This window comes from Pongo pygmaeus, chromosome 20 (genome assembly GCF_028885625.2).
Source record: "Pongo pygmaeus isolate AG05252 chromosome 20, NHGRI_mPonPyg2-v2.0_pri, whole genome shotgun sequence".
NCBI classification, from domain to species: domain Eukaryota; kingdom Metazoa; phylum Chordata; class Mammalia; order Primates; family Hominidae; genus Pongo; species Pongo pygmaeus.
The window spans coordinates 17580803-17604260 of NC_072393.2; the positions used below are offsets into that span (position 1 = coordinate 17580803).

General features: G+C 50.2%; 1 protein-coding gene across 13 annotated transcripts in view; it reads left to right on the forward strand.

The window, feature by feature from the left end:
- The window catches only part of MYO9B (myosin IXB), a 136442-nt gene that overhangs the window by 83998 nt on the left and 28986 nt on the right, over positions 1–23458 (forward strand). For 9 of the 13 annotated variants that reach the window (XR_010125048.1, XR_010125049.1, XM_054465920.2 and 6 more), the window contains exons 9-16: positions 1444–1560; positions 2081–2215; positions 7161–7282; positions 11713–11854; positions 12136–12340; positions 15001–15082; positions 20233–20346; positions 23122–23161. Coding sequence is in view for 11 of the 13 variants with exons in the window: in XM_054465920.2 (XP_054321895.2) it covers positions 1444–1560; positions 2081–2215; positions 7161–7282; positions 11713–11854; positions 12136–12340; positions 15001–15082; positions 20233–20346; positions 23122–23161 (957 nt within the window). In the remaining 2 variants the exon portion in view is untranslated. The remainder of the gene's footprint in view (positions 1–1443; positions 1561–2080; positions 2216–7160; positions 7283–11712; positions 11855–12135; positions 12341–15000; positions 15083–20232; positions 20347–23121; positions 23162–23458) is intronic. The other 4 variants (XM_054465921.2, XM_054465927.2, XM_054465925.2 and 1 more) reach the window with 3 other exon arrangements.

Below are 23458 nucleotides of genomic sequence, written 5' to 3' on the forward strand. Positions count from 1 at the left end.
GGGTTTCACCATGCTGGTCAGGCTGGTCTTGAACTCCTGACCTCAGGTGATCAACCCGCCTCCTCGGCCTCCCAAAATGCTGGGATTACAGGCTTGAGCCACTGTGCCCAGATTTTTTTTTTTTTTTTTTTTTTTTTTTTGCATTTTTAGTAGAGACGGGGGATCCACCCACCTTGGCTCCCAAAGTACTGGGATTACAGGCATGAGCCACCACGCCCGGCCACAAAAGAGCTTTGATGGACACGGTGACAGCCACATGGTGCCCCCCAAAGAACAAGGGGCCTGAAGTTAGTTAGACCCTCCTTGCTGGTTCTACCACAATTGCACGCCCCACCCCCTCCCCGAGCCCAGGTTCCTCACTCAGCAGCAATTTTGTTTGCCCTGAGGAGCGCATGGAAAGGCCTCAGCGGCTGTTTGGGTCTATTAACACCTCAGTGTGCAGGCACGTCCTCCAGGACAGGGTGAAAGATGGGTGTTGGATGAGTCGAGTGTTGACAGAGACCACCTTGGCTGGTTGCAGTGGCTCACGCCTGTAATCCCAACACTTAGGGAGGCCGGGGCAGAAGGATTGCTTGAGCCCAGGAGTTCGAGTCCAGCCTTGGCAACATAGTGAGACCCCCGTCTCCACAATAAAATTAAAAATTAAGGCCAGGCACGGTGGCTCACGCCTGTAATCCCAGCACTTTGGGAGGCCAAGGCAGGCAGATCACTTGAGGCCATGAGTTCGAGACCAGCCTGGCCAACATGGCAAAACCCCGTTTCTACTAAAAATACAAAAATTAGCCAGGCATGGTGGTGCATGCCTGTAATCCCAGCTACTCAGAAGGCTGAGGCTGGAGAATCGCTTGAACCCAGGAGGGAGAGGTTGCAGTGAGCCAAGACTGTGTCACTGTACTTCAGCCTGAGCGATAGAACAAGACTCCACCTCAAAAATATGTATATATATTAAAAATTAACCAGGTGTGGTGGTGTGCACCGTAGCCCCAGCTACACAAGAGGCTGAGGCAGGAGGATTGCTTGAGCCCAGGAAGTGGAGTTTGCAGTGAGCCAAGATTGCGCTAGTGCACTTCAGCCTGGACAACAGAGTGAGACCCTATGTCAAAAAAAAAAAAAAAAAAAATACAAAGGGCCATCTTGGCCTGTAATCCCAGGACTTTGGGAGGTCAAGGCAGGCAGATCACCTGAGGTCAGAGTTTGAGACCAGCCTGGCCAACATGGTGAAACTCCATCTCTAGTAAAAATACAAAAATTAGCCAGGTATAGTGGCGCTCGCCTATAATCTCAGGTACTTGGGAGGCTGAGACAGGAGAATCTCTTGAATCCAGGAGGTGGAGGTTGCAATGAGCCGAGATCGTGCCACTGCACTCCAGCCTGGGTGACAGAGCAAGACTCCAGCGCAGGGCCTGCCATGCCGGAGGTGAGTCACCCCCTCTGTGTCCACAGGCCATCACTGCCCGCGACTCCATGGCCAAGTCTCTGTACAGCGCCCTGTTCGACTGGATTGTGCTGCGGATCAACCACGCACTCCTCAACAAGAAGGATGTGGAAGAGGCAGTCTCGGTGAGTGCCCCCATTTGCTTCCTCAAGCCAGGCCAGGGGAGGCCATATCCTCACTACCAACATCCTTGGTGGGCGACCTGGAACATCCGGAGCCGAGGCATCTGCAGTTGAGAGGCTATTTCCCCACAAGGACAGGCCCAGGAAACAGGACAGGCTACGAAATTCAACAGGCCCAGGGCAGAATGAAAACATAGGGCCCCTTATTCAAAAACGACAGATTCTGGCATGCGCCTATGGTCCCAGCTACTCAGGAGGCTGAGGCAGAAGGATTGCTTGAGCCCAGGAGGTCAAGGCTGCAGTGAGCTGTGGTGGTGCCACTGCACTCCAACCTGGGCAACAGAGCAAGACCCCGTCTCAAAAAAAAATTATGGATTCCATGCTGGTAATGGCAAAGTGTTCTGCCGAGCAGCAGGGACTGGGGACCTAACAGGTCACAGCCTGTAGAGCCAACCCCTCTCATGAAGGCTGGCTCCCTCGGGGGGCACCTGCGGGCAGTGACCATTTTCTCTGTCTCTCCCAGTGCCTGTCCATCGGGGTCCTGGACATCTTCGGGTTTGAAGACTTCGAGAGGAACAGCTTTGAGCAGTTCTGTATCAACTATGCCAATGAGCAGCTACAGTATTACTTCAACCAGCACATCTTCAAGCTGGAGCAGGTGCGGAAAGGGCTTTTTGGTCAATTTTTTGAACTTGGTAAATCAGACATCACGTGAAATTTACCATCTTAACCGTTTGTAAATATTCAGTTCAGCGGTGGTAAGTACATTCACATATTCGCATTGTTATGCAAACACCACCAGCGTACATCTCCAGAACTCTTTCATTTTGCCAAACTGAGACTCTGTCCCCATGAAACACTCACTCCCCATTCCCCCTCCTGCAAGCCCTGAACTCACCCCATTCCACTTTTTTTTTTTTTTTTGAGACAGGGTCTTGCTTTGTCACCCAGCTAGAGTGGTACAATCATAGCTTACTGCAGCCTCAAACTCCTAGGCTCAAGTGATCCTCCTTCCTCAGCCTCCCGAGTAGCTGAAACCACAGGTGCACACTACCATGCCTGGCTAATTTTTGTATTTTTTGTAGAGACAAGGTTTTGCCATGTTGCCCAGGCTAGTCTCGAACTCCTGAGCTCAGGCAATCTGCCCACCTCGGTCTCCCAAAGTGCTGGAATTGCAGGTGTAAGCCACCATGCCTGGCCCATTCTACTTTCTGTCTCTATCATTTTTGACTAAGTGTCTCATATAAGTGAAATTAGACATTATTTGTCTTTTTGTGCCTGGCTTATTTCACATAGTATAAAGTCCTCATGGTTCATCCACATGGTAGCATGTGTCAGAATTTCCTTCCTTTTCAAGGCTGAGTAATATTCCATTTTCTGGATGTACCACATTTTGTTTATCCATCCATCCTTCAGTAGACACTTGGGTTGCTTCCAGCTTTTGGCTATTGGGCATAATGCTTCTTTGAACATGGGTGTGCAAATATTTCTTCGAGACGCTGCTTTCAATTCTTTCGGGTATATACCCAGAAGTGGACTTGCTGGATCATACGGTAATTCTGTTTTTAACTTTTTTGAAGAATCACCATATTGTTTTCCATAACAGCTGCAGCATTTTATAAGGAAATATCATGTTGTTGCACACCCAGCCCAAAGGGAAAATAGAATGAGCTAGAACCGGAATCTCCCTAGAGGCCCAGATCATTGGTGAACTTGCCCCAGAATTTTTCTCAGTCAAAAGGAAAATTTAAGAAAACCTACCCAGCCCAGGATGAGGCAAATGTCAGGAATGTTTTGAGCCACAGTTCATTTGGGGGCTTCTGTGTCCAAACAGAAAATCTTTTTGTTAGGTGAGAAACAGGGTTGCCTTTTAAGGATTTGCTTAGCTCAAGGACATTGATAACCTATCTGACGTGTCTTTTTTTTTTTTTTTTGAGATGGAGTCTGGCTCTGTTGCCCAGGCTGGAGTGCAGTGGCACAATCTCGGCTCACTGCAACCTCTGCCTCCCTGGTTCAAGCGATTCTTCTGCCTCAGCCTCCCGAGTAGCTGGGACTACAGGTGCATGCCACCACGCCCAGCTAATTTTTTGTATTTTTAGTAGAGATGGGGTTTCACCATGCTGGCCAGGCTTGTCTCAAACTCCTGATCTCAAGCAATCTGCCCACCTTGGCCTCCCAAAGTGCTGGGATTACAGGCGTGAGCCACCGCGCCTGGCCCTGACGTGTCTTTTTGCAGCTAAATAGTCAACCATCCTTATTCATGTCTTCTCCTTCACACTGATGATTCTGATGGGAAAATGAAACTGACAGGCTTATGTAAATATCCAGCTGATTTTCCTATTAAGCTTTTTGGCAGTGAAGCATTGGGAGTGTAGCTGGTCAGAATTAAGTTGTGCAGGAGGGGTGTGACATACACACTAAATTGCGAAGACTTAGCGCATGAGAAAAAAGAACATACATGGTCTCAGTAGCTTACTGCAGCCTCAAACGCTGAGGTTTAGGCTATCCTACCACCACAGCCCCCCGAGTAGCTGAGACTGTAGTTGCACGCCACCACACCCAGCTAGTTTTTTGGTTTTATTTTTTGTAGAGACAGGGTCTTGCTATGTTGCCCAGGCTGGTCCTGAACTCCTGGCCTCAAGTGATCCTCCCACGTTGGCCTCTCAGTCATTTTTTATGTCAGTTACACATTAACGTGCTCACAGTTTAGATATACAGGGTTAAATTAAGTGTATTATTAAAGTTAATTTTGAGCCACACACAGAGGCACACGTCTGTAGTCCCAGCAACTGAGGAGGCTGAGGTGGGCGGATCACTTGAGCCCAAGAGGTTGAGGCTGCAATGAGCTAAAATTGTGCCACTGTACTCCAGCCTGGGTGACAGAATGAGACCCTGTCTCCAAAAAAAAAAAAAAATTAATTAATTTCACCTGTTTTTTTACTTTTTACATGTGATTATTAGAAAATTTGAGGCTGGGCATGGTGGCTCATGCTATACCAGTGGTTTAGGAAGCCAAGGTAAGAGGATTGCTTTAGGTCAGGAGTTCAAGGCTGCAGTGACCTATGATCACAACACTGTACTCCATCCTGGGCAACAGAGCAAGACCCCGTCTCTAAAAAAAAAAAAAAAATTTGAGACGGAGTTTCTGCGAAAAAAATTTTTTTATTAACCAGGCATAGTGGCACATGCCTGTAGTCCTAGCTACTGGGGAGGTTGAGGCAGGTGGATCACTCGAGCCCAGGAGTTTGAGTCTACAGTGAGCTGTGATCGCACCACTGCACTCCAATGTAGGCAAAAGTGTGAGACCCTGTCTCTTAAAAGAAAAAAAGAAAATGTGAAGATTCCTGTTGGACAACATACCTCTGGAGCAGGGGCCAGCAAGCCACAGCCTGTGGGTCAAATCCAGTCCCACAAATTGTTTTTATAAATAAAGCTTTATTGGCACACAGCCATTGGTTTACATTATCGTCTGTGGCTGTTTTCACATCATGACTGTTAGTTGCAACAGACATCATCTGGTTCATAAGGTGCTATCTGGCCCATTACAGAGAAAGTTTGCCAACCTCTAGATGATTTTAAGTGTGATTTTTTTTTTTCTTGAGGCAGAGTCTTGCCCTGTCACCCAGGCCGGAGTGCAATGATGCAGTCTCGGTTCACTGCGACCTCTACCTCCCAGGTTCTAGCGATTCTCCTGCCCCAGCCTCCCCAGTAGCTGGGATCACAGGTGTGTGCCACCAGGCCCGGCTAATTTTTTGTATTTTTAGTAGAGACGGGGTTTCATTCACCATGTTGGCCAGGTTGATCTTGAACTCCTGACCTCAGGTGATCTGCCCACCTCAGCCTCTCAAAGTGCTGGGATTACAGGCGTGAGCCACCACGCCCAGCCCTTAAGTGTGATATTTAAAGTGCCATGCTGTGATCAGTATTTGAGAGTGTGCATTCGTGTTTCCTGTTTACAATCATTCATTTATCTAGCAAGTTTATATAACTATTAATGTATTCATATTGATTTACTCATATGCATTTTGTTATTGATATATTTATGTATTTTTTTTTTCACTTTGAAGTTCAGGGGTACATGTGCAGGTTTGTTACGTAGGTAAACTCGTGTCTTGGGGGTTTGTTGTACAGATTATTTCATCACCCAGGTATTAAACCTAGTACCCATTAGTTATTTTTCCTGATCATCTCCCTCCTCCCCCCTCCACCCTCCAGTAGGCCCCAGTGTGTGTTGTTCCCCTCTATGTGTCCATGTGTTCTCATCATTTGGCTCCCTTTTATAAATGAGAACATGCAATATTTGGTTTTCTGTTCCTGCATTAGTGTGCTAAGGATAATGGCCTCCAGCTCGATCCATGTTCCTGCAAAGGACATGACCTCCTTCCTTTTTTATGGCTGGGTAGTATTCCTTGATGTATATGCACCACATTTTCTTTATCCATTAGTGGGCATTTAGGTTACTTCCATTTCTTTGCTATTGTGAATAGTGCTGCAAAGAACACCCACATGCAGATACATTTATATGTAAACATGCCTATTGATACATAAATATGTATCAATAATACATATTTAATAATACATATCAATGTATTTAATAATACATATCAATAATACATATAAGTGGGGATCCCTTATCCAAACTGCTTGGGACCAGAAGTGTCTCCAGTTTGGGATTTTTTTCAGATTTTTCAATATTTATATTATACTTACTGGTTGAACATCTCAAATCTGAAAATCCAAAATCTGAAATGCTTCAATGAGCATTGTCTTTGAGCATCACATAATATTGGCAGTCCAAAAGTTTTGGATTTTTTTTTTTTTTTTTGAAATGGAGTCTTGCCGTATTGCCCAGGCTGGTCTCAAACTCCTGGGCTCAAGCCATCCTCCCGCCTCAGCCTCCCAAGTACCTAGGACTGCTGGTACGTGCCACTACACCTGGCTAGTTTTTTTATTTTTTACTTTTTATTTTTTGCACAGACAGGATCTTGCTATGTTGTCCAGGCTGGTCTTGAATTCCTGGCCTCAAGCAATCCTCCCACCTCGGCCTCTCAGTTACTTTTTATGTCAGTTACATGTTAACATGATCACATTTTGGATATATGGTGTTAAATTAAGTGTATTATTAGAGCTTTTTTTTTTTTTTTTTTTTTTTTGAGATGGAGTTTCGCTCTTGTTGCCCAGGCTGGAGTAGGACCAATGGCACAATCTTGGCTCACTGCAACCTCCACTTCCCGGGTTCAAGCGATTCTCCTGCCTCAGCCTCCCAAGTAGCTGGGATTACAGGCTTGTGCCACCACGCCTGGCTAATTTTGTATCTTTAGTAGAGATGGGATTTTGCTATGTTGGTCAGGCTGGTCTCAAACTCCTGACCTCAGGTGATCCGCCTGCCTTGGCCTCCCAAAGTGCTGGGATTACAGGCATGAGCCACTGTGCCCAGCCCTATTAGAGTTAATTTTAAGCCACGCATCAGTTTAAAAAGTTTCCTATTTTGAAGCATTTCAGATTTTCAGATTAAGGATACTCGACCTGTATGCAATACATGTTATGTAGATATTACACATCTGGGAGATAAGAAACTTACTGACCCCGTGCCATCCCTACAGGAGGAGTATCAGGGCGAGGGGATCACATGGCACAACATCGGCTACACAGACAATGTCGGCTGCATCCATCTCATCAGCAAGAAGCCCACGGGCCTCTTCTACCTGCTGGACGAGGAGAGCAAGTAAGTGTCCACAGCCCATCCATCCCGGCACATCTACACATGGGCACTGGGTCAGGTTCTGCAGCCCCCAGAGCCTTACCCCAAATCCAGACTTTCCCAAGAGCTCTTTTTTATTTTTGAGACAGGGTCTCACTCTGTCACCCAGGCTAGAGTGTAGTGGTGCAATCAAAGCTCACTGCAGCCTCGACCTCCTGGGCTCAAGTGATCCCCTGACGTGAGCCTCTGGAGTAGCTGGGACTACAGGGTCACACCACCACACCTGGCTAATTTTTGTATTTCTTTGTAGCAACAGGGTTTCGTCATGTTGTCCACGCTGGCCTCAAACTCCTGAGCTCAAGGGATCCTCCCACCCCGGCCTCCGAGAGTACTGGGATTACAGGCGTGTGCCACCATGCCAGACCTTGTCCTGAGAACTTGTGTCTGTTCATTTCACTTGACCACAAAACCCAAGCTCGTGTGTGCAAAATGCACAAACACCTCACTGTGAAAACATCAACACATGTGATTAATTTGTGCACTTGAGGCACATTGGCCAGGAGTTTTCAGCAAAGGATTATGGGCCTATGCCTAGAAACTAGAGATGGGGGCCAGGCGTGGTGGGGCATACCTGTGGCCCCAGCTACTCAGGAGGCTGAGGCAGGAGGATCGCTTGAGCCTGGGAGGTTGAGGCTGCAGGGAGCTATGATCATGTCACTGCACTCCAACCTGGGCAATGGAGCAAGAGACAGGATTGGCGAGTTGTTGCAAAGGGCAGTGCAGTGTGTGGAATTGGGACCCAGATGCTGCCAGGCTCTGGTCTCACTTCTGAGCCTTCCTCCCTCATCCCCGCAGTCCACAGGGCACCGTGAAGGCAGACAGGGAGGTCAATAAGGCACCTCATTCTGGGTCACCCGTTGTAGTCACTGAAATCACGTGACACATACCGAACTACTTTTCTGTGGCTCCCCTAAGGAACCACTACAAGCCAGGTGGGCTCTTGAGCCCAGGAGATCAAGACCAGCCTGGGCAACATAGAAAGATTCCATCTCGGCCAGGCGCAGTGGCTCACGCCTGTAATCCCAGCACTTTGGGAGGCCAAGGCAGGCGGATCACCTGAGGTCAGGAGTTGGAGACCAGTCTGGCCAACATAGTGAAACCCTGTCTCTACTGAAAATACAAAAATTAGCCGGGCATGGTGGCAGGCGCCTGTAATCCCAGCTACTCAGGAGGCTGAGGCAGGAGAATCGCTTGAATCTGGGAGGCGGAGGTTGCAGTGAGTGGAGATCGCGCCATTGCACTCCAGCCTGGGTGACAGACCAAGACTCTGTCTCAAAAAAAAAAAAAAAAGATTCCATCTCTACAAAAAAATTTTTAACCAGCCTGGCCAACATGGCAAAACCCCATCTCTACTAAAAATACAAAAATTAGCCAGGCATGGTGGTGGGTGCCTATAATTCCAGCTACTTGGGAGGCTGAGGCTGGAGAATCATTTGAACCCGGGAGGTGGAGTTCTTAAAACCACAGTAATCTATTCTCTTATGGTTCTGGAAGCTGGAAGTCTAAAGTCAAAGTGTCAGCAGAGCTGTGCTGCCTCCAGAGGCTCCAAGGGAGGACCCTTCCTTTCCTCCTCCAGCTTCTACGGGTCCAAGCTTTCCTTGGCTTTTGGCCGCATTGCTCCAGTCCCTGCCTCCCTCTTCCTCTTCACATGGACTTCTTCCATCTGTGTCTACATCACTCATCTCTCAGTCCTCTCTCCTCCTCTTCTTTTTTTTTTTTTTTTTTTTGAGACAGGCTCTTGCTCTGTTGCCCAAGCTGGAGTGCAGTGGCACAACCTCGGTTCACTGCAGCCTCAACCTCTCAGACTTAAGCCATCTTCCTGCCTCACCCTCTCAAATGCCTGAGACTATAGGTGTGCACCACCACACCCAGCTAAGTTTAAAAAAAATTTTTTTTTTTTGAGAAGGAGTCTCGCTCTGTCACCCAGGCTAGAGGGTAGTGGCGCCATCTTGGCTCAAGTTAATTGGCTTCATCTCAGCTCACTGTAACCCCCACCTCCCAGGATCAAGCGATTTTCGTGTCTCAGCCTCCCGAGTAGCTGGGATTACAGGTGCCTTGCCACCATGCCCAGCTAATTTTTGTATTTTTAGTAGAGATGGGGTTTTTTCACCATGTTGGCCAGGCTGGTTAAAAATTTTTTTTGTAGAGATGGAATCTCCCTATGTTGCCTGGGCTAGTCTTGAACTCCTGGGCTCGAGCAATCTTCTCACCTTGACCTCCCAAAGTGCTGGGACCATAGGTGTGAGCCACTACACCTGACCCTGTCTTCTCTTTTTAGAAGGACACCATCCATATGGAACTGGGTCCCACGCTAATGACCTCATCTTAACTAATTACACCTGCAAAGACCCTATTTTCCAAATAAGGTCACATTCAAAAGTCGGTGGTGTGGGGTTAAGATATGGACATATTGTCTTATCAGCAACTCTATCAGACCCATCCCTTGCCAGTAACATCTCCAAGGGGCTGGCCAGAGTCTCAAATGAATCAGGCACATCCCCTGCCTCAAACCTAGTCCCTGTCCAGGTCAGGGAGACAGACACATCCCTCTGAGGCTGGGGTCCAGGTAGAGAATGTTCAGATAAGAGCAGAGCATTTGTGCCAGGTGCGGTGGCTCCCACCTGTAATTCCAACACTTCGGGAGGCCGAGGTGGAGGATCATTTGAGAGCAGGAGTTAAAGACCAGCCTGGGTACCATAGTGAGACCCCATCTCTACAAAAACAAACAAAAAAAAAACTAGCTGGGCACAGTGGCATGCACCTATAGTCCCAGCTACTCAGGAGGCTGAGGCAGGAGGATCACTTGAGCCCAGAGAGTCAAGGCTACAGTGAGTTGTGATTGTACCATTGCATTCTAGCCTGGGCAACAGAGCAAGACCCCAACTCTAAAAATTAAAAAAAAAAAAAAAGTAGAGACGGCAGTAGGAGGAGCTACATCATCACAACCAGGAAACTCCCAGGGTCAGATCAGGGGAAGCCCGTGAGGCAGGGCCTGGCCCAGCAGGCTCGAGTCTCTTTAAAATCTTGCTATTTTTGCTCATCATGGAATTTTTTTTTTCTTTTTGCACATTGATTTAGATTTTCTGAAATACTGTGCTAAAATATTACCTATCTCAATGACTGAGGGTTTTGGGGGACACTCAAGGCAGATGCCTCACACTCCATACCCTCTTTACAGTCCTGGAAATGATATGTTTCATAGCTATAGACTCTCCCCTCCTTGGCCCCGTTAACACGGAGCCCCCGATGTTGGGATCTGGGCATGCGTTCCGCTGCCTGTATTTTCAAAAGTGGGGCCGGGCTCAGGCAGCGTTTGCCAAACCAACAACATCATTTCCCTCCTGGGAGGCAGACTCAGTCAGGTACAAGGAGTCCCTTATTCTGCCCCCACAATCTTCTCGTCCCCGGAGCACAACAGAGCCCTGCTTCATCCTCCTCTCCTAGCCTCTTCTTCCAACTGTGGAGCAGGAGAAGGACCCCCTGTCCAAGGTATGGCATTCAGGTACAAATGGCTCCAAGACCAGAAGTCACCCAGGCCCAGGATTATTCTTAGGAGCTGCCTATGATGGGTAACAGATCCAGACCTCCCAGGGGACAGACTTTGCAGACGCCACCAAGCCTGGTCAACAACCTCTCTCCAAGCCCCCTAGAAAACAGCCATGTGGGGTCGAAGAGAGTGAGCCACCCAGACTCAGGCACTGGGCTACTCAATGTTAATTCTGCAGCCCTGGCTGGGCGCAGTGGCTCACGCCTGTAATCCTAGTTGTTTGGGAGGCTGAGGCAGGAGGATCACTTGAGGCCAGGAGTTCAAGACCAGCCTGAGTAACATAGCAAGTCCCCTTCTCTTAAAAAAAAGAAAAACATCGTACTATAGTCCCAGCTACTCAGGAAGCTGAGGCAGGAAGATCCCTGGAGCCCAGGAGGTCAAGGCCACAGTGAGCTGTGATCGTACCACTACACTCCAGCCTGGGCAACAGAGTGAGACCCTGTCTCCAAAGAAAAAAATATTTTTTGTTTTAAAAATCCTGAAGCTTTGAGAGCGTCACTTCACCCTCAGCCTCCTTGTACCAGGCTGCAGCTGTGCCAGCTGATGCAGAAAGCAGAGTCCCAGCCCTCCGCCAGCATGTTCAGCATGAGGCAGGCAGGCGCACGCAGATAGCAGCGTCCCAGCCCTCCGCCGGCATGTTCGGCATGAGGCAGGCAGGCGCACTGTCATTCCTTCCTTTCTTCGCTCCTTCACCCACCCCTCTGCTCACAGAGCCCTGTGCCACTTCACTGCTCTGCCCACCCCATGCACCCACCCACCTCGTGCACAAGGGGTCTGCAAGGTAAAATACACAGCAGGTAAATCAGCCGCTGTTCATGCCTGCAAAGGTTCCGTGTTCTGTTCCCAGCTTCCCCCACGCCACGAGCCAGACCCTGCTGGCCAAGTTCAAACAGCAGCATGAGGACAATAAGTACTTCCTGGGCACCCCGGTCATGGAGCCAGCCTTCATCATCCAGCACTTCGCAGGGAAGGTGAAATATCAGATCAAGGTAGGTGTCTGCCCATCACCATTGGTGGAAGCCTGAGGGAAGCCACAGTCAGCCTAGAAGCCCACGTGGGAGGATCCTCCTGTGGGCGAGGTTCCAGGGTGCTCAGAACCCACCACGAATCCCCAGCTGCAATGTCCAAGGCTCCATAGCTCAAGAACTGCCATTTGCACTTAGGATGGGCCCCACCCCACTGCCAGCCCTTCCTGCGCCAGCCCGGGGTCTTTGGTAGGCACCGGTGAGTGACTATCCCCGAGTGACCGCCCACATCCATCCCCCACTAGGACTTCCGGGAGAAGAACATGGACTACATGCGGCCAGACATCGTGGCCCTGCTGCGGGGCAGTGACAGCTCCTATGTGCGGGAGCTCATCGGCATGGACCCCGTGGCCGTGTTCCGCTGGGCCGTGCTCCGGGCCGCTATCCGGGCCATGGCAGTGCTTCGGGAGGCCGGACGCCTGCGGGCCGAGAGGGCCGAAAAGGCTGCAGGTGGGAGCCGGGGCGTGAACCCACACAAGCGTCACTGTCGAGAGAGGGGCACATCCTGAGTTCATCTTAAAGTGAACAGTTCAGTGGCATTTAGTACATTCATTATGTTGTGCAAACACCACCTGTCTACCTGAAGTGTTCCTGTCACCCTGAACAGAAACTCGACCTGCGTGTGTAATTTAACCTCAGGGCATGCTATCAGCAACTCCATCAGGCCTCTCATTTGCTAATGATGCCCCCGATCCCACTGGCCCTGGGAGTTTGCTGATTGTGATAATGTAGCTCTTCCTAGTGCTCTGCCTCTTCTTTCTCTCTCTCTGTCTTGCTCTTTTTTTTTTTTTTTAAGAGACAGGGTCTCTCTCTCTCGCCCAGGCTCTAGTGTAATGACGCAATCTCGGCTCACTGCAACCTCCGCCTCTTGGGTTCAAGCGATTCTCCTGCTTCAGCCTCCCAAGTAGCTGGGACTACAGGAGACCGCCACCACACCAGGCTAATTTTTGTATTTTTAGTAGAGATGGGGTTTCGCCGTATTGGCCAGGCTGGTCTCGAATTCCTGACCTCAAGTGATCCACCCGCCTCTGACTCATGAAATGCTGGGATTGCAGGTGTGAGCCACCACGCCCAGCCCCAGCCTCTTCTCTTAACTGAACATTCTCTACCGGGAACCCAGCCTCAAAGGGACATTTCTGTCCCCCCATCCTAGACAGAGATGGTTTGAGGCAGGGGGTGTGCCTGATCCACTCAAGACTTGGGCCAGCCTTATAGAGTTGCTGATAGAAGGATGGCAGAAAGCTATGTCCTCATTTTTCCTGGAGGCAACCTGAGGCCTGCATGGTTGAGTGGCTCACCCGGGTCTAAGGGCTCCTACCTTCCGTCCTCAGCTTCAGTTTCAGTTATCAGCTGTGGCTTCTGTCTCCGGAAGGGGCTTGATGAAAAGGAGGAAGGATGAAGCTTTCATGAGAAATAGGAAATAGTGCTCTGTTTTGGGGATCCAAAACTTCACAGTTACCCAATTTTGCCCAAACTTGAGTGATGAGCTGCTTTTTTTTTTTTTTTTGAGACGGGAGTCTTGCTCTGTCGCCCAGGCTGGAGTGCAGTGGCATGATCTCGGCTACTGCAGGCCCCGCCTCCCGGGTTCACGCCATTCTTCTGCCTCAGCCTCCAGAGTAGCTGGGACTACAGGCACCCGCCACCATGCCTGGCTAATTGTTTTGTATTTTTTAGTAGAGATAGGGTTTCACCGTGTTAGCCAGGATGGTCTCGATCTCCTGACCTCATGATCCGTCTGTCTCAGCCTTCCAGAGTGCTGGGATTACAGGCGTGAGCCACCGTGCCTGGCCGATGAGTTGTTTTTTAAGATCAGTCTGCCAGGCGCCGTGGCTCACATCTGAAATCCCAGCACTTTGGGAGGCTGACGCAGACAATCGCTTGAGGTCAGGGGTTCAAGAGCAGCCTGACCAACATGGTGAAAGCCCATCTCTACTAAAAATGCAAATATTAGCCAGGCATGGTGGTGCATGCCTGTGGTCCCAGCTACCACAGGGAGGCTGAGGTAGGAGAATCGCTTGAACCCGGGAGGCAGAGGTTGCGGTGAGCCAAGATCATGCCAGTGCACTCCAGCCTGGATGACAGAGCAAGACTCCGTCTCAAAAAATAAATAAATAGGCTGGACACGGTGGCTCACGTCTGTAATCCCAGCACTTCGGGAGACCGAGGTGGGTGGACCACGAGGTCAGGCTGTTGAGACCAGCCTGGCAAACATAGTGAAACCCCGTCTCTAGTAAAAATACAAAAAAATTAGCCAGGTGCGGTGGCAGGCGCCTGTAGACCCAGCTACTCAGGAGGCTGAGGCAGGAGAATCACTTAAACCTGGGAGGCAGAGGTTGCAGTGAGCCAAGATCGCATCACTGCACTCCAGCCCAGGTGACAGTGCAAGACTCTGTCTCAAAAAATAAATAAATAAATAAATAAATAAAAAGATGGGTCAAAGTGTCTGGGTACAATGGTGCACACCGGTAGTCCTAGCACTTTAAGAGGCCAAAGCAGCTCTCTTGAGGCCAGCTATTTGAGACCAGCCTGGGCCACATAGTGAGACCCCATCTCTCCAGAAAAGTTGAAACTTAGTCATGTGTGTCAGCATGTGCCTGTAGCCCCAGCTACTTGGGAGGCTGAAGCAGGAGGATTGCTTGAGCCCAGGAGTTGGAGGTTACATGAACTATGATCGCACCACTGCACTCGGCCTAGGCAATGCAGCAAGACCCTGTTGGTAAAAAATTAAAAAAAAAAAAAAAAAAAAGGTTGGGGGGTGTTGCAGAGACTCATGCCTATAATCCCAGGATTTTGGGAGGCCAAGGTGGGCAGATCACCTGAGGTCAGGAGTTCAAGAGCAGCCTGGCCAATATGGCAAAACCCCATCTCTACTAAAAATACAAAAATTAGCTGGGCACAGTGGCCTGTAGTCCTAGCTACTCAGGAGGCGGAGGTAGGAGAATCCCTTGAACTCGGGAGGCAGAAGTTGCAGTGGGCCGAGATCGCGCTACTGTGCTCCAGCCTGGGTGACAGAGCAAGACTCCATCTCAAATAAATAAATTAAAATGGGTTAAAATAATTGCAGCCTCCATAGGAGGCCGTCCCCACCACCGTCCACTCTGTGTCTCCAGCAGGTATTAGCAGCCCTGGTGCCCAAAGTCACCCGGAAGAGCTGCCAAGAGGAGCCAGCACCCCTTCGGAAAAACTTTACCGGTGAGCAAGACCCTGATTTGCCCAAACTGAAATCATTAGGTGGCAGCAGCATTGTTTCAAACAACTTAGGGAATGCTACAATCTTTTTTTTTTTTTTTTTTTTTTTTTTTTTTGAGACGGAGTTTCGCTCTTGTTGCCCAGGCTGGAGTGCAGTGGCGCGATCTCGGCTCACTGCAACTTCTGACTCCCGGGTTCAAGCGATTCTCCTGCCTCAGCCTCCTGAGTAGCTGGAATTACAGGCATGCGCCACGATGCCCAGCTAATTTTGTTTTTTTGTTGTTGTTGTTTTTTGTTCGTTTGTTGTTTGTTTTTAGACAGAGTCTTGCTCTGTTGCCCAGGCAGTGGCGTGATCTCGGCTCACTGCAAGCTCCGCCTCCCAGGTTCATGCCATTCTCCTGCCTCAGCCTCCGGAGTAGCTGGGACTACAGGCACCCGCCACCACACCCGGCTAATTTTTTTTTGTATTTTTTTTTTTACTAGAGACGAGGTTTCACCGTGTTGGCCAGGATGGTCTCGATCTCCTGACCTCGTGATCCACCCGCCTCAGCCTCCCAAAGTGCTGGGATTACAGGTGTGAGCCACCATGCCTGGCCTAATTTTGTATTTTTAGTAGAGACGGAGTTTCTCCATCTTGGTCAGGCTGGTTTTGAACTCCTGACCTCGGGTGATCCACCCGCCTCGGCCTCCCAAAGTGCTGGGATTACAGGCGTGAGCCACTGGGGAATGCCACATTCTAAACCCAGGTCGAGGTTGCTCTGAATAAGTCACCGAGCTGCCGTTTGAAACAGAAAGACCCAGAACCAAGCAGCATTTGGTGACTGCTTTTCTGGACACAGAATAGCAGGCCTCGGTGCATCACGTGCTTTAGGGAGATGGGAGGAGGCTCAGTTTACAAAGGATCCATTTTATGGCCTAGGGTGGGCACTGGGAGGTAGAGCCCAAGCATCGATGGTGGTGCGGAGAGACGGGCCTGATTGATTGGAGAGTTCTTCCCCCATCCTGCCTGGAGTGGCCCGAAAGTAGTTCTGCCAAGTTACTTCATTCACAGTCAGAAACACATACACTTTGATGTTGCAAATGAGATGACACGGGGTCTTTTGTGGACCCTAGCAATGACCAAGAGCCCTGCACGCACCCAAGCATGTGCCAGCACCAGGGTAGAAAAGTGAGCAGGCTGGCCAGACGTGATGGTGCACGCCTGTAATCCCAGCACTTTGGGAGGCGAAGGTGGGCTGATCACTTGAGGTCGGGCGTTCGATACCAGCCTGGCCAACATGGTGAAACCTCCTCTCTACTAAAAATAGAAAAATTAGCCAGGCGTGGTGGCGAGTACCTGTAGTCCCAGCTACTCGAGAGGCTGAGGCAGGAGAATTGCTTGAACCTGGGAGATGGAGGTTGCAGTGAGCCAAGATCGCACCACTGCACTCTAGCCTGGGTGACAGAGCAAGACTGTGTCTCAAAAAAAAAAAAAAAAAAGTTTTTGGAATCACCTTTTTCACCCAAAATGGGACACAAGAAAGGAGAATACATTCCCCTGTTGTTTTTGTTTGTTTGTTTGTTTTTTTCCTCCCAAGTTCCCAACAGCTAGAAAGCTCCCTTCTATTTTGTTGCGTGGGTTGCATTTTTGTTTTGTTTTGTTTTGTTTTGCTTGAGACCAGGCTGGAGTGCAGTGGTGTAATCACAGCTCACTGCAGCCTCAACCTCCTGGGCTCAAGCAATCCCCCTACCTCAGCCTCCCAAGTAGCTGGGACAACAGGCACACGCCACCACACCTGACTTATTTTTTCTTTTATAAAGACAGGGTCTGATTATGTTGCCCAGGCTAATCTCAAACTCCTGGCCTCAAGCCATCTTCCCACTTCAGCCTCCCAAAGTCATGGGATTACAGGCATGAGCCACCACACCCAGTCCTCTTTTTTTTTTTCTTGACTCCCTTACCCCAAAGACAAAGTGACTTCTGACCTGCGGTAGCAGAAGCAGCATCCATCTCCCCAGGGCCTGGCCACAAGGCTGCGGGTCTCGCCCCGGGAGCATGTTAAGTTTATACAGATTCTCCCTTTCAGCTGCTCAATGCTAGATTTCTCATTTGACGGCTCTGAGGAGTTCGATATTAACGCTTTTGAGGACATCATTGCTTTCTATGAAAGCAAGAAGTGCAGAAAGGGCCTTTGATCCTGAGGCCAGCAAGGCACCGAGGGGAGCCATCTTCCCCAGGTGCTCAGTGCTGCGTCCAGGACACAGACAGAGAGGACTGGCTGTTCAGGGAATGCCAGGGCCTGCAGGGGCCGCTCCTGCCAGATTTGCAGATTTAGCCGGGTCGGCAGGGCTGGGGGTGGGCCAAAGTCATGGGCCTCATTCCAAGCCGTGGCCGCTGCACTGACCACCCTGGGTGTGAAGGCCACTCGCATATAGAGGTGACAGACGACCCCTCTGTTGCCTTTGCTCTGCCTCCCTGGAGGGCTGGGGAGAGCAGGTAAGTGGGGCCATGGGGGCACTTGGCATGATGCATGGAGCACAGGGGCTGGGGTCGGGTCCTTCCAGGCCACCTGCCCAGAGCTAAAACGTGCTTTGAACGACTGCCAGCAGGACGCAGTAGCACGCACCTGTAATCCCAGCACTTTGGGAGGCCAAGGCGGGAGGATCACTTGAGGCCAGGAGTTTGAAACCAGCCTGGGCAACATAGCAAGACCCCACCTCTACAAGAAAAATAAATAAAATGTCTGAAATGAGGAATTCAAAAAAAAAAAAAACAGGAAAAACCAGATCCTCATTTCTAGAAGTTCTGTCAAAAACATTTGTCATTTAGACATTCCTCACTAATATTTAGTTTGAAAGCATCCAGTTTTCATCTCTAAGGCATCCTAATTCACACGCGGTATCAGTGCCAAAGTTTGTACCTCCAGCGTGAATGCTCAAGCTTAAGCCCACAGCCATCAAACAAAATGAAGCGAGTAAGGTTGAGTGCTTTGAGGGTAATTATCCCCTTAAACTAGGGTTTCTCTGGCCGGGCGCGGTGGCTCACCCCTGTAATCCCAGCACTTGGGGGAGGCCTACGTGGGCAGGTCACTTGAGTTCGGGAGTTCAAGACCAGCCTGGCCAACACGGTGAAACCCTGTGTCTACTAAAAATACAAAAATTAGCCAGGTGTGGTGTGCGCCTGTAATCCTAGCTACTGGGGAGGCTGAGGCAGGAGAATCACTTGAACCTGGGAGGCAGGGTTTGCAGTGAGCCGAGATCACACCACTGCACTCCAGCCTGGGCAACAGAGCAAGACTCTGTAAAAACAAAACAAAACAAAACAAAAAACTAGGGTTTCTCAACCTCAGCACTGTGCCAGATCATTCTCTGGGGTGGGCACCCATCCTGTAGACTGTAGGGTGTTGAGCAGCATCCCTGGCCTCCACCCACCAGATGCCTGGAGAGCACTCCCACCCCCAAGTCATGACAACCACAAATGTCTGCAGACATTGGCAAATGTCCCCTGATGGGGATGGTACCGCCCCAGTTGAGAACTACTGTGTTCAACCTGTGGCTCTTGTATTGAAATTAATTCCTCCAAAGGCCTTAATGAAGCCAACAAGGAGATTGACATCTGGCCACAAAATCATGGAGAGAGACTAATTTGCTCCTCCCACAGAGACCCTCCCTAGGGTCTTTTTTCTGAGTCGCCCCAACTGCCTTTTTTTTTTTTTTTTTTTTTTTGGAGTGCAGTGGTGCGATCTCGGCTCACTGCAACCTCTGCCTCCCAGGTTCAAGCGATTGTCATGCCTCAGCCTCCAAAGTGACTGGGACTACAGGCATGTACCACCATGCCCGGCTAATTTTTGTGTTTTTAGTAGAGACAGGGTTTCACCATGTTGGCCAGGCTGGTCTTGAACTCCCTACCTCAGGTGATCTGCCCTGCTCAGCCTCCAAAAGTGCAGGGATTACAGGCATGTGCCACCGCGCCCAGCCTGTCATGGAATTTAAAAAATAAATAGGCTGGGCAGGGTGATGCATGTCTGTAATCCCAGCTACTCAGGAGGCTGAGGTAGGAGAATCGCTTGAACCTGGAAAGTGGAGGTTGCAGTGAGCTGAGATCGCACCACTGCACTCCAGCCTGGGCGACAGAGCGAGACTCTGTTTCAAAAAAATAAAATTAAAATAAAAATAAATTTAAAACTAAATAAATATCCCCAGCCAGGTGTGGTGGTTCACACCTGTAATTCCAGCACTTTGGAAGGCTGAGGTGGGCGGATCACAAGGTCAGGAGTTCAAGACCTCCCTGACCAACATGATGAAACCCCATCTCTAATAAAAATACAAAAATTAGCCGGGCATGGTGGTGCATGACTGTAATCCTAACTATTTAGGAGGCTGAGGCAGGAGAATCGCTTGAACCAGGAGGCAGAGGTTGCAGTGAGCCGAGATTGCGCCATTGCACTCCAGCCTGGGCGACAGAGCGAGACTCCGTCTCAATAAATAAATAAATAAATATTCCCAAAGGCTCTTAAATATGAGAACTTTTTCAGTGATCCAACTGAAAATCCACTTTTTCAGTGATCGAATGAAGTGGAATGATCAGATGGAAATAATCTTTTTTTTTTTTTTTGAGACAGAGTCTCTCTCTGTCTCCCAGGCTAGAGTGCAGTGGCACTATCTCATCTCACTGCAACCTCTGCCTCCCGGGTTCAAGCAATTCTCCTGCCTCGGCCTCCCACGTAGCTGGGATTACAGGTGCCCTCCACCATGCCCAGCTAACTTTTTGTATTTTTAGCAGAGATCAGGTTTCGCCATGTTGGCCAGGCTGGTCTCGAACTCCTGACCTCAGGTGATCCACCCACCTCGGCCTCACAAAGTGCTGGGAGTACAGGTGTGAGCCACCACGCCCAGCTGGAAATGATATATTGAAAAGGATCAGTGATCCGTGTTGCCAAGTCCAATTCGCCTCAAAGCCCCGCCCCGCTCCAGGGCTTGGGGAGGCTGGCCCAGTCCCCATTTTTGGCAAAAGAGAGAGGGGCAGCATTGAGCACAGTGTCTTTCCCCAGCTGCATGTTTTGTCTTCAGTGGCCTGGGGATGGTCCCAATAGCTCTGGGAACCCTGAGGTGGCAGGCCTGCTTCTAACTCCATCTTCTTTCTGTCACTGCGCCCCCTCCACCCCTCCCCTCAGCGATTTGCATAACCAAATGATCAAGAGCATCAAAGGATTGCCCTGGCAGGGCGAGGACCCCCGTAGCCTTCTGCAGTCCCTCAGTCGGCTCCAGAAACCCCGCGCCTTCATCCTGTGAGTCCCCCACCAAGGCCCTGCTTACAAGTGCGACAACCGCCTCCCCCTACTCCCGCAACCCGGGCAGGGCCTGCAGTCTTCCTAATTTGCATCGGCCACTAAAACCACAGTGCTGTCTCATGGCCCACCCCCAGCCATCACTAAATGCCAATCAATAACACCTCTGGCCTCTGTCTGTGCTGTGGCCCAGGCACGGCCGTCTTCCCAGCACACGGGGCAGCTTCCCAGGAGCACTCCTTCTTCGAGGCATCTAATTTTCCACCTGCAAACGTGCCATCCTCTGTCTCCTCCCCGTGCCTGTCTGGCTTGCAGAGCAAAGCTTGCTCCCGCCTTTGCCACTGTGAGTTTGCAGAGAAGCCATCTGCAGCAGGGCATGCGATTTTCCCGAGAGGGTGGCCCTGCTCTCTGCAGGTGGCCACATAAGCCAGTCAGGAGAGCCCAGAAGGTGCATAAACCGGTTTGGGATCCCGACTGTTAGCACACTGTGGGATCGAGTATTCTCCGCTTTTGGCCTGCAAATGGGGTAATGGACTCTCATGCTTCCATTATGCTGACCCAGCACCAGGCAGGCAGCAGCCTCAGCTGACAGGACATCCACCTGCGGTCACCACATCCCGCCTTTTAGCGGCCATTGGGGTGTAGGCTGGCTGAGAGCAAAGCTTGCACCTGCATGGGAGCCAATGGGAGCCAGTTTCTTTCTTGCTTTCTTTCTTTTTTTGAGACGGAGTTTCACTCTTGTTGCCCAGGCTGGAGTGCAATGGTACGATCTCAGCTCACTGCAACCTCTGCCTCCCAGGTTCAAGCGATTCTCCCGCCTCAGCCTCCTGAGTAGCTGGGATTACTGACACCTGCCACCACCCCCAGCTAATTTTTTGTATTTTTGGTAGAGATGGGGTTTCACCATGTTGGCCAGGCTGGTCTTGAACTCTTGACCTCAGGTGATCCGTCTGTCTCGGCCTCCCAAAGTGCTGGGATTACAGGCATGATTCACCGCGCCCGGCCCTTTTTTTTCTTTCTTTTTTAAGAGATGGGGGTTTCATTCTGTTGCCCAGGCTAGAGTGCAGCAGTGAGACAATCACCGCTCACGGCAGCTTCGACCTCCTGGGCTCAAGCAATCCTCCTGCCTCAACCTCCAGAGTAGCTGGAACTACAGGTGTACATTACCACACCTGTCTAATTTTATTGTTTGTAGAGGTGGAATCTTGCTATGTTATAGCCCAGGGTGTCAGGCTGGTCTCAAACTCCTGGGCTCAAGCGATCCTCCTGCCTCAGCCCCTCAAAGCACTGGGATTACAGGCATGAGCCACCGTACCCAATGGGAGCCTGTTTCAAACTGCTGTTCCTTTTTGTGTTTTTTTTTTTTTGAGGCAGAGTCTCATTCTGTCGCCAGGCTGGAGTGCAGTGGCTCAATCTTGGCTCACTGCAACCTCTGCCTCCCGGGTTCAAGTGATTCTCCTGCCTCAGCCTCCCAAGTAGCTGGGATTACAGGTGTGCACCACCACACCCGGCTAATTTTTTTGTGTTTTTAGTAGAGATGGGGTTTCGCCATGTTGGCCAGGCTGGTCTTGAACTCCTGACCTCAAATGATCCGCCCACCTAGGCCTCAAACTTTTGTTCTTGTTATGCCTTATTTTACCCCACAGGGATTCAGGTGAAACTGTATGCAACCGCGGACGGCTAAGCATCTCACAGATCTGCAAGTTACCGTCTCCTTAGCCGGTCTTCAAAAGGCACCAGGCCTTTTGAATAAATAAATAAATTTACTTATTTATTTATTTTCCCCCTTGGTCTGCAAGATTCCATAAGGTGTCTGAGAACACAGGAGCTATCCCCTTCCTTACCTCAGCCAAAAGAGCAGCTTTGGGTTTTGGGGGGGTTTTTGAGACAGAGTCTCGCTCTGTCACCTAGGCTGGAGTACAGTGGCATGATCTCGGCTCACTGCAACCTCCGCCTCCTGGGTTCAAGCAGTTCTCCTGCCTCAGTCTCTTGAGTAGCTGGGATTACAGGTGCCCGCCACTACACCTGGCTAATTTTTGTATTTTTAGTAGAAACAGGGTTTCACCATGTTGGCCAGGCTGGCCTTGAACTCCTGACCTCAGGTGATCCACTCACCTCAGCCTCCCAAAGTGCTGGGATTATAGGCGTGAGCCACTGAGCCTGGCCAGCTTTGGTTTTCTTCTTTCCCACCAGCATGATCCTGAAAAGAGCTCCCACCCAGGCCCCATTTTGGTTATTTTGCAAGGCAAGTCCCTGCCCTGCCAGCAGAGGGTTCCAGAAGGGCCTCTGTGGGCCTGCTTGGCGTCTACCAGCACATGGCAAAGACAGCCTGGTCACCTGGTCACCACCAGGACTGCTCAAGCTCCCTCCGCCCCACTCACGGCATCCTGCTGAGATTTGGGGGATATGTCAGTTCCTCCATAGCAAGCCCCGTTGGATGCACATCCCACCCTGTAGATTCCTAGCCAGCCCCTCCTACTTCTCAGACATCTGAATGGCCCCAAGACTAAATGCTTTTCTCAGCTTTGGGGCAGCCACCAGCAGAGTCCGGCTGCTGCCATCCCAGGGAAACTGGTGTCCACAGACAGTGGCTAAGGCACGCCACGGTGTGTAGCGTGGAGAGGTGGCGGCGGCGTTGTTGCACTTGCGCCTTCTCACTCTCTCCCCTCTCTCTCTGTCTCTCAGTCTAACCCGCCAGGCGTGGCTTGCTGAACTAACCCAAATCCTGACACTGTGTTCCTTTTGTTCACAAAACCATTTTTAATATTTTGACAGGAAAAGTAAAGGTATCAAACAAAAGCAGATCATTCCAAAGGTAAAAAAAAAAACACACCCCGCGCGACACATTCCAAGATATCTTGCTTCTCTGCCCGTCTTGAGAGCTTTCACTTCTGCAGCTTCATTTCCTCCTCCTTCCCACTATCTCCCCCTCCCTCCAAGAAAAAAAAATCTTCTCATGTTGAGATGATTTGGAGCTGTCTCTTTATGGGTTTCCCAGAAGCAGGGTCTGAGATGGGGTATTTGCACACACAGCGGCTTATGGAGGGGGGCTTACGTGAGAAGACAGAGAGAAGGGGTGAGGGAGGAAGCCAGGGGCGTAAGCGCAGCTGAA